General features: G+C 36.6%; 1 protein-coding gene across 3 annotated transcripts; it reads right to left on the bottom strand.

Moving 5' to 3' along the window:
• Nucleotides 1–4,178: 4,178 nt before the first annotated feature.
• Nucleotides 4,179–6,971, bottom strand: LOC141562706 (transmembrane protein 225-like). Of its 3 annotated transcripts, XM_074302733.1 has the most exons (5): nucleotides 6,737–6,825; nucleotides 6,420–6,579; nucleotides 5,664–5,810; nucleotides 5,252–5,389; nucleotides 4,179–4,673 (listed from the first exon to the last, which is right to left on the bottom strand). In XM_074302733.1, exons 2-5 carry the CDS (start codon nucleotides 6,538–6,540, stop codon nucleotides 4,426–4,428), a joined length of 654 nt encoding a protein of 217 aa, XP_074158834.1. In that variant the 5' UTR covers nucleotides 6,541–6,579; nucleotides 6,737–6,825; the 3' UTR covers nucleotides 4,179–4,425. The 3 variants fall into 3 exon arrangements, 1 of the variants encoding a protein (XP_074158834.1); XR_012488227.1 differs by lacking the exon at nucleotides 6,420–6,579 and having other exon boundaries at nucleotides 5,252–5,368; nucleotides 6,737–6,971; XR_012488228.1 differs by lacking the exons at nucleotides 6,420–6,579; nucleotides 6,737–6,825 and having other exon boundaries at nucleotides 5,252–5,386.
• Between the last annotated feature and the right edge of the window lie 3,337 nt (nucleotides 6,972–10,308).

Consider the following 10,308-nt stretch of genomic DNA (forward strand, 5'->3'; position numbering starts at 1 on the left):
ATGATTATTTGATTATGTTATTTATCATATACTTCTAGCATGTATTATGTTACTATGTTACTATGTGCTTATGTAATTTATGTAATTATGTGTAATACTTCTCATATTGATGGATTTATGTTTCAAGATCATGACTGTCCTATGTTCTAAATCAAAAGAAAGGGGGAGATGTTAGGATTACTAGGTGAGAACTCAGGTTGTCTGGATAGTGACAAGGTGAGAATTCAGGTTGGACAATTACAAGGTGAGAACTCAGGTTGACTTGATAGAAGGAGCAAGCTCATTGGCTGAAGTGGTTCTTCCCAGAAGCCCTTACATTATCCCACGCCCATTCTCTGGGAGAATAAAAGAGAGGACACCCAGAGATAGAAGAAGACTCTGCATTGCATCAGGCTTGATGGGGCTCTCTGCAGGAAGGGAAGTCACTTCTCTGGACAAGAGTTAACAGCAACTGCCTGGAGACAACGGTTCGTTACAGCAAGAAGAATCTGTCGGAGAGATTTGAGTAGAAGACACAGCAGATCTCTTCCCAGAGAGTGATCCGGCAGCTTCTGGAGACAACAGCTCGCTACAGAGGGGAAAAAATCCACATGTTTGTAGCAGCTCTTTTGGTCGTGGAAAAGAATTGGGAAATGAGTAGATGTCCATCAATTGGGGAATGGCTGAATAAGTTATGTTATACGAAAGTTATGGAATATTGTTGTGTGATTCACAATGCAAGTATCTACACAATCCAATCTATTGCTAGATTACAACTCAACAAACTCAGTAGCAAAAAAAAAAAATTAAAGCCAAATAAAGAAAAAAACAACCCATGAGCCGACTATTGTGTGCCAGGCACTGTTCCAAATAGTAGGAATATGAAGAAAGCTCACCCCCCACAAAAAAAATTAAGAAAAATCAATCCATATTTTCAAGGGTCTTATAATCTAATGGAGGAGACAACAATACAAACAACTATGTACAAATGATATATGTACAGTATAAATAAAAGATGATGAACTGCTTTTAGAAAGGCCTGGAAAGATTTACATTGACTGATGCTGAACAAAACAAGTAGAACCAGGAATACAGTATACACAGTAATAGCAAGATTTGGCGATGATCAACTATGAAAGACTTGGTTCTTTTCAGTGGTTCAATTTTTCAAGGCAATCCCAATAAACTTTGGATAAAAAATGCCATCTGCAGCCAGAAAAAGAACTAAGGATACTCAATGTAAATCAATATATGCTATGCTCACTTTTTTTTTCCATTTTTTTCCTTCTGTCATGATTTTCCCCTTTTGTTCTGATTTTTCTCTTCCAACATAATTCATAAATATGTGTATTAAAAGATTAATATGCATGTAAAATAAAATAAATATATATGTAGGGAAAAATGTAGGGCATAAAATTGGGGATTGAATGTTAATTCAGGCTCTAAAGGAATTAATCTCTGACTTATAGCCTTGCCTGAGTTCATCCCCCTTATAGAAGTCTTATAGAACTATGAGTAGTGACAGTAGTGACTGAAGATGTATAATATTTTGCCTTGCTTGATAGTAGGTCTCCTTGACAGTGTAAATCCCTTTCAGTTATGAAGGACATTTGAAGAAAGTACTTTATACTTTGTCCATGGGGCAGGGACTCTGAACTGAATAAGGATTACTCATAATTAGGTTCTCTGTTATTAAATTAGAATTTTCAATGGAAGTTGGTGTCAGAAGACAAACTCCATGGTCCTAGTCATTCCACACTCTTCAAACATTTCTGGAATGTCATTGTCCACTGGAACCAATTTTGACATGGTTAAAATATTGTCAGAATATTTTAAACTTTAAACTGGTGCTCATCACCTGAACACACTGACAATTTCATGTTTCTTGGGAATAAACAGAGGGTAATAACAAGCCCTTGGTGGCAGAGATTATCAAGCAAGTACTTTGTGGTGCTTCTTAAGCATGGTTCTAGAGAAGAATTGCTTTTGTGACTCTGCAATAACAGAATAAAAAAGCATTATCTAAGGAAAAACTTGATATAGTCTACCCTTATGACTGGAAGAGGGTATCTGAGTAAGATACACAATCAAAATTCAATGCTTTCCAAATTGTTAGAACATATTCTTTTGTTGGGAGAACCCAAACTGTTGGTCAATATTATTTGACTATCTTACAGTAAATGGTATATAAAAGGATAGGAAGACATATATGCACTATGGTGTAACGAGCTGTCGTCTCCAGAAGCTGCCGGATCGCTCTCTGGGAAGAGATCTGCTGTGTCTACTCAAATCTTTCAGACAGATTCTTCTTCCTGTAGTGAACCGTTGTCTCCAGGCAGTTGCTGTTAACTCTTGTCCTTAGAAGTGACTTCCCTTCCTGCAGAGAGCCCCGTCAAGCCTGATGCAATGCAGAGTCTTTCTTCTTGAATCCTGGCTCTGAATCTCCTCCAGCTCTTATCCTTCTCCAGGCCGATCTGCTCTCCAGGCCCAATATTGTGTCTTTTATCCTCCCAGAGAATGGGCGTGGGATAATGCAAGGGCTTCTGGGAAGAACCACCCCAGCCAATGAGCTTGCCCCCTCTATCAAGTCAACCTGAGTTCTCACCTTGTAATTGTCCAGAAAACCTGAATTCTCACCTTGTCACTGTCCAGACAACCTGAGTTCTCACTTAGTAATCCTAACACTATGGGACTTAAATATGAAAAATAGGTTCAATCAATACATCTTTTCTTGAGTTTAAAATGCTCTAGATTGTCTGTTAAGATAGCAATGATTCTCAATTTTGGATCTGAGCAGGGGTTATTCTCAGGGATTCATGTGAGAGGAAGATAAAGAGAAGATGGCCTCATCTGTCAAGTGATTGGAACTTGGGCTTATTACAGTAACTTAAATTTTGAGAGCTTTTTGGCTTTTAAGATCTTTTGTTAACATGGACCTTTCCTACTTTTTCAACCTTCAATTTTTATTCTCTTCCATATATTCTATAATCCAAAGATATAAGGTTTCATGTTGTTTCTTGAACAAGATATTCCATCTCCTGACCTCATGCATTTTCATTGAAATGAAATGATTCATCAAGTCCCTTACTTGGAACTCTCTCCTCTTAATCTCTACCCCTTACCTTCCTTTAAATACCAGATAAAATTTAAACTTTCTCCCAGCAGCTTTTCTAGATTCTTTCTAGTGTTTTCCCTCTGAAATTATCTTTTATCTATATTGTAGATATATTGCCTGTACATAGTTGCTTGTATTGTTTTCCCCATTAAATTGTAAGCTCCTTGAGAGCATGAATTGATTTTTCTTTTCTTTGGGGGGTGAGCTTTCTTCATATTCCTACTAAACAGTGCCTGACACAGTAGGCAATTTATGTTTTTTTCCTTTACTTGGCTTAATTTTTTTTTTTTTTTTTTGCTACTGCGTTTGTACATGTCCACGATGTAATCTAGCAATAAAGATTGGATTGAATAGGTATTTGCATTGTGAATTACATAATTACTCATGATTAATCATGATGAATCTAAAAGTGGTGAAAATATATACTACACCAGAATCAGATTCCTCCACTTCTCCAAATCCTCATCCACTAAAAACTAGTTCAGATACTACCTTGTGATATCTTAACTAAGTAATCACTCCTTTTGATTTCTTAGTATAGTCTATTTGGTATATTTTATGTACTTTTCCATCTTCTAAACTTATTTTATTTTTCTTGATTCTCTACTAGTGAGCTACTCAAGGACATAGACTATGTTGCTTTTCATTTTTATCTTCTTAAGTACATACACCAAAAGATGACATTTAGTCTAATCATTTAGTCATAGAAACTTGCTTGAAGCTGAGAGAAGATTAAGCAAGTGACTTGTCTATGGTCAAGAGCTTATATGTCAGAGATAGGAAATATAGTTCTCCAAAACTCTAGATCTAGAATTTGTTGCCATACTCCTTTCATTTATCACTCAGTGATGAATAAAAGTTTGTTGATTTTTTTTTTTTTTGAGGATGGGGTTAAGTGACTTGCCCAGGGTCACACAGCTAGGAAGTGTTAAGTGTCTGAGACCAAATTTGAACTCAGGTCCTCCTGAATTCAGGTCTGGTGCTCTATCCACTGCACCACCTAGCTGCCCCAAGTTTGTTGAATTCTTGAGCAGCACCATAAACTCTCAGATCTCTTCTAAGGACAAATTACAAACCACTGAAATGTGTTGATTTCTTTTATTGAAATTCCAAACATACTGTCCATAGGAAAATCACTTTTATGTAATATAGGAGTATACAGTACTATCATTTGGCACTCCTATACATAGTCTTTTAAGTCATAGAATTATATAATATGTATGTGCAAGCTTACAATAAATGATACATGAATATAACACCTGACATACATATATAAATATCAGCAGAAATATAAGCATATGCATGAAGAAAAAAGATTCCTATGGCTTCCCCTAAGTATCTAAGTTCCAGGTCACCCTGCGGCCTGGAAATTTTTGTTTAATAATCGATTTTGTTTGTTCCAAGTCTTCAAGAGGGATTTTTTGAGCTAAAATTCCCTTCTTTTCTCTACTATCTCTACTATCTCTACAATCACTTTCCATTTGCACATTACATGGCTGTTTCACTGTAGATTGTTTGGGAGAATCTTCAAAGTTTAGGTTGTTCTCGGAGTCAGTGTGGCTCAAAAGACAGATGATACCTAGGGAAAAATGATCAGGGGAAAGAATTGAAGGGAAAAGTAGGTAATAATAGCAACAGCATGAAAACAGGAGTTATTAGACTCTTTCCTGGTGGCAGGATGATGCCTTGAGAAGCCAAGGGGTGAGAAAGCTATAATTTAGCTCTAGAGATTGCCAGAAATTCAGATCATCAAATCCAATGGAATAATTTCAAATACTTTATTTTTCTACAGGATAATGAGGCCTAGAGAGATTTAAAAACTTTTTTTCCCTAGATACCTTCATACTTTCTCCTTCAAAGACATTCCTCATAGCCATGTATTTCGTGGCCATATGTGCCATGAAGGAGGGGAAGCTGTGAAAGACAATAGAGGAAGAGAAAGGGAAGGTTGTTCATTGGATCTATTCACCAGGAATTGACCTTATCTGTAGTTCCATATCACAATTCACCCTTAGAGGAAGTTATACCTGGAACTGAATCTAATCAAGTTTCAACAACTTAGGGGTGAAAGTCTCTCCTATGTTCCCCCATTCCCCTCCTCCAAAACTACAGGTGGGAAGGCTTTGATCTTATCTCAAGGGTACTGGGAACACTCACCACAGATTAAATATAAGAAGATAATTAAATAAGTTGAATGAAAGGTCCATCTGTTTATGATCACATATTGGTGTCCACGAAAATTTTTCTTCAACATTCTGTTGAACAGTACAATTGCTGTGAACAGACAGATACCTGCTGTCCAGACAGAAAAAGAAAAAGAAAAAGAAAAAAAATCTCTCCTGGAAGACTTGAACCCCACACTCATGCCTTAACCAAAGAAAAGACATTCTGGTCAATAACTCAAATGCTTTTACTCAAGAATTCATCTAATAATAAATGAATTGGTAAACATCTCAGAAGCTAAATCTATGACCTTTTGATAAAGGGGGTATGATTTTAGATAGGACCAGCAATGTAAACCCCAAATCAATCTTATTAGCAGTCTGGGGCAAGGGAAGCATGTAGGTACCTGTCAGGAAGCTGATAAAGGCAAAGATGAAGTAGCGACCTTTGAATCGAGGAATCATAGAAATATGGTCCATCCCCAAAATTAAACACAGCACAACAGAGAGAAAGACAGTTACGACCATCAGATTCCAGATTGTTTTCTCCTCATCTGTGGGGAAGCAAAGATTAAGTTGGGACCATTACAAGTATTTTTTTTCCTAATCTATTCCTACTTGAGATCTACATAGGGGAGATGGGAATAAGGAGAGAAGAAATAGGAAATGTGACCGAAGGAGGAAGAAGAGGAAAATGTGGTCAGGAAACTTGAATCTAAATGGGAGAAAAATCAAATGGAAAGCACTCTCTATCCTTGTAAATCTTTATTTCATTATTCTTCCTTAGTTGTTAAAACATCCACTATGCACAAAATCTCTTGACCTTTGCTAACATTAATTTTACCTAATATCACTGACTTTGTTCCAATTCCCAATCGGCCTCTTTCCATTTGTCCCATTCTAGCTTGTTCACTCTCCTCCAGTGACAACTCTCAAACTTTCAGCCAATTAAAGACTCTAGCTTAAACTGAATTCTGTCTTTTCCAGAAATAATTGAAATTTCATAGAATCCCAACAATTAATTGTGAAAGTAATAAAGGTGCTGACTAAGGGAGTTATAGACAAAGAAAACTATCAAGTAGCAAGAGGCTAGGTGATGAAAAAGCTGAGTTGCCCAAGAAGGCAAAGCCCAAGACTCCCTCCCTCCGTAACTTATTCCTGACCTGTTGAAAACTTGGTGCAAACTGAACTGCTACAAATTATCCAGGGGCTACTGGAAATTTCTATCCCTGATGGTTTCTTCTCCACTCTAGTCCATTCCTTGTGGATTATCCCCAATATCATCAACGTTAGGGCTAAGCAGGAGGAGATCAGGTTTATGGTCTGTAAAGTGGTAGTAGATTGGAATATAGCTTTATCACTGAATGATGGAAGGATCAAGGGGAAAGAGAGAGATTTTTTCTTCACCATGCTTCTACCTATCCCAAGTCAAGACCAACCATAAACCAAAACAAAGTATGCTTTTTGATTATTTTCTAACCTAATATCTCAAATCTAAAACAGTCTCTTCTGGGAACTAGCTGATTTTAGCAGTAGCAGTTGGAGGACAAGTAAGGTTTCTGGGTTTTGAATAGTGGCAGTGGTAGGATTTGGGAAGAATGATCAAGCTAAGGGACTATTTTCATCTTTGCCAGTTCCATCCTTTGCCCTGACTGTAGTGGAGTTCCTCAACTGCCACGGAACCATCTTCTGATATGACCCCTGACCCCAGAGACTTGTACAGGGGAAGGATTCTGCAGAGATAGAACAGAGAGACAAAAGCGTGGAAATAGAGGGGCAATTTATTCAACTACCAATATGCCTAATGCTTATAAAGGGCTGTGCTAGTTTCTTGGAGGAACAAAGGATTAAAACAATCCCAGACTGAGAGGAATACAAACTAATGAAGGGACTATGACTTGCCAATAGGTTAAAAAGGAAAACTAAAAAACCTTATAGGTAAAAGATGAATGTGATGTTTTATGTGAGATATGAGAAAGGAAAGATTTTTTATTATTATGGTGCATATGAGGTGAAGAATGAAGGAAATTCAGGATTGTGTTGCCCTCCAGATTTTGGACAGATAGGCAGAGACATAAGGAAGCAAGTGATAGAGAAGAAAAAAGTGGATCCATAAGCTCGTGATTAAGGGAATGAGATTTTACACACACACACACACACACCCACCCACCCACACACACACACCCACCCACCATAGTCAATACCAAGGCATTTAAGTTAGTATTATGGATAGAATACTGGATCTAGAAGACATAATTCTAGCCTATTTGTGTGCTCCTGGACAAGTTACTTGTTTTCTGCCTCAGTTTTCTCAACTAAAATATGGGATAACAATACCCTCTATTACCCAAGGTTGTTGTGAGGCTAAAATGAGAGAATTTTTGTGACATTCAGACCTTAATAATTGCTTGTTTCCTTCATTCCAAGGCAAATGCCTTCTCTTTCGAAGCAACATTTTTTGTTCAAAGATCTCTAGGATTTATGGGCCTCTTTTATGAATTCTTTTCAAGGATTTCTTGATAGCCAGATTTTTTTTTTTTTTTGGCCTGGACCTATGATTTCATTGGTATAGAGAACTTACAGTGGGGAGACTCTCTCTATCAATTCAGATCAACAGAAATCTAAGAACATTTCTTGGGGACTCTGAGAAAATAAATGACTCACCCAAAGAGTTACATAGCTTGTGTGTAGCAAGTGCAAGACTTGAAAGCATGTCTTATTGACTATGCAGCATTTCTCTATCCACTAGATCATATAGCATTTCAGCTCATCTGTCTTTTCTTAGGTATAAATGAGGTAAAGTTAAGAGTGAAAGTACAGGAATGGAGAGCAGGAGGCACATGCTGTAATTTTTAATCAGATCTCTTACTTTTTAGGGTATACTTTCAAGGATGTGGGAGGGTTATTGTATTGTGGAAAATGGGCTCGAAAAGTTCCAGAAACATTAATCTCTAAGCAGTATTGGATAGCCCACTCAAACTTTATTTTTATCTCATTTTGAGAAAACCTAGAACTCTCTTTTTCTTAACAAGAAAAACCTTAAACAAAATATTTTAATTCTATGCAGTATAATCCAGAGGACATTTATCACTTTGACTTGATGGAGTACAGGGCCGGTCTTCCATCTTTCTATAGGGGAGGCCAGAGGGATATCACTTTTTAACACAATAGTTCCACCTTGATTTTGTTTGTTTTGTTTTGTTTTTCAAGGGTGGAAAGAAAAATTATCATATGATAAAAAATGGATGCTTTATTAATGTATAATCTTTTCTAGCTCCCCAGACTATATTAATAGAAGAAACAGACTGAAGGGAGGCCTGGGGGAGGGAGGGAGACTGAATTGAAAAGGAAATGAATGGTTAACAAAATACTCTTCTATGTTCCATAGCTTCCTATGACAGTTATATAGCCCTTTCAAGGGTCTGACCATAGAATCAGAACGGTCAAATCTCAGCTGATGTCTAAGCCTTGTCTGCAGGCCAGAATGTCATAAGGGAAAGATGCTGAGATAGTGATGGTAATTTTTCACTTTTTGCCCTTTGCTTGGTAAATGTGGATATGTCAGTTCAAAGAAGAGAAAGAAGAATCTAATCTATCTAATCTATCTAAATGATAGATTTCCTCTTAAAGGCAGCTTAAATTTTGATAGTCTAAATGAAAGAACACTTTGGGGTTATTGAGAAGACTTAGGAGTGGTAATAATAAGAGGGGAAGCTGAGTCAATCCAGTTGTTTTCTTTAGTGATTACCATAATAGGTAGCTCATGAAGGCACAGAAATCATTCTCTAGGAAAATTAACATCTGTTATGGACAAAGAACTATCTCAGGATAGAAGAAGGAGGAAGGGAAAGGAATAAATATTTATATTATGCCTAATATGCTAAACACTTTATAAATATTTTACTATCCTTGCAACAACCATGTGAAGAAGATGCTGTCATCACCTCAAATTTATAATTGAAACTAAGGAAAACAGAGGTCACATGATTTTCTCAGTGTCACAGTTAATATCTGAAGCCGTTTTTTTTTTTTTTTTTTTTACTCCAGGCTCAATGCTCTGTCCACTTTGCCAGCTACTTGTTAAAGGAGAAAGAAATGATAGAATTGAGGCCATAGACATAGGAAATAGTTTCATTCATTGTTTTATAGTAATATCTGGGGAACTGACAAAAGTTGATATGTGTTTACATGTATGTATACATGTGTGTGCATATAGTATAAACAAAAGGAATCAGGAAAGGCAAAGATCTTCTCTATGTTGAAGATATCCAATTCCATCAGAATACATCCTCATACAGTATTATTGTTGAAGTGTACAATGATCTCCTAGTTCTGCTCGTTTCACTCAGCATCAGTTCATGTAAGTCTCTCCAAGCCTCTCTGGATTCCTCCTCTTGGCCATTTCTTACAGAGCAATAATATTCCGTAATATTCATATACCACAACTTATTCAGCCATTCTCCAATTAAGGGGCATCCACTCAGTTTTCAGTTTCTGGCCACTACGAAGAGGACTGCCACAAACATTCTTGCATATACAGTAGACAAATAATTAAAAATGATCTCTCCTGGATCTATTTGTTGTTTTTCCAATGAGATATTTCATATCATTGATTAAATTATTAAGTTAATCAATGAAGTTGGGGAGATACTAACTGTAAGTGATGATTTATATTTTGGGGAATAAACCAGAATTTGTATTCTCAATCCAATAATATTAGAAAAATATCCAGAGCCCTTTAGGCTTACTCCTAGAATCTTGAGGGGAGGTATGATTAGCAGTCCTTTGGGGACATGATTCACCAATGTGAATTTTAGTTGGAAAAAGAATCTATGGTCTTCATTATCATATTCAAATGCAGTACTTATTTTACTTAAGTCATAGTGATCTTGGTAAATTTCTCAAGATGTATCTCAAATACAACTTTATGAAAAATACTACTTACATTTGTCCATCATTATTATTCATAAGATTTTATAAACAAGTTTATATTCCAATGTAGTAAGTGTAGATCTATCTCTCCACTTGATAAGTAAGCCAGATGTTTGCTGA

This window comes from Sminthopsis crassicaudata, chromosome 3 (genome assembly GCF_048593235.1).
Source record: "Sminthopsis crassicaudata isolate SCR6 chromosome 3, ASM4859323v1, whole genome shotgun sequence".
NCBI classification, from domain to species: domain Eukaryota; kingdom Metazoa; phylum Chordata; class Mammalia; order Dasyuromorphia; family Dasyuridae; genus Sminthopsis; species Sminthopsis crassicaudata.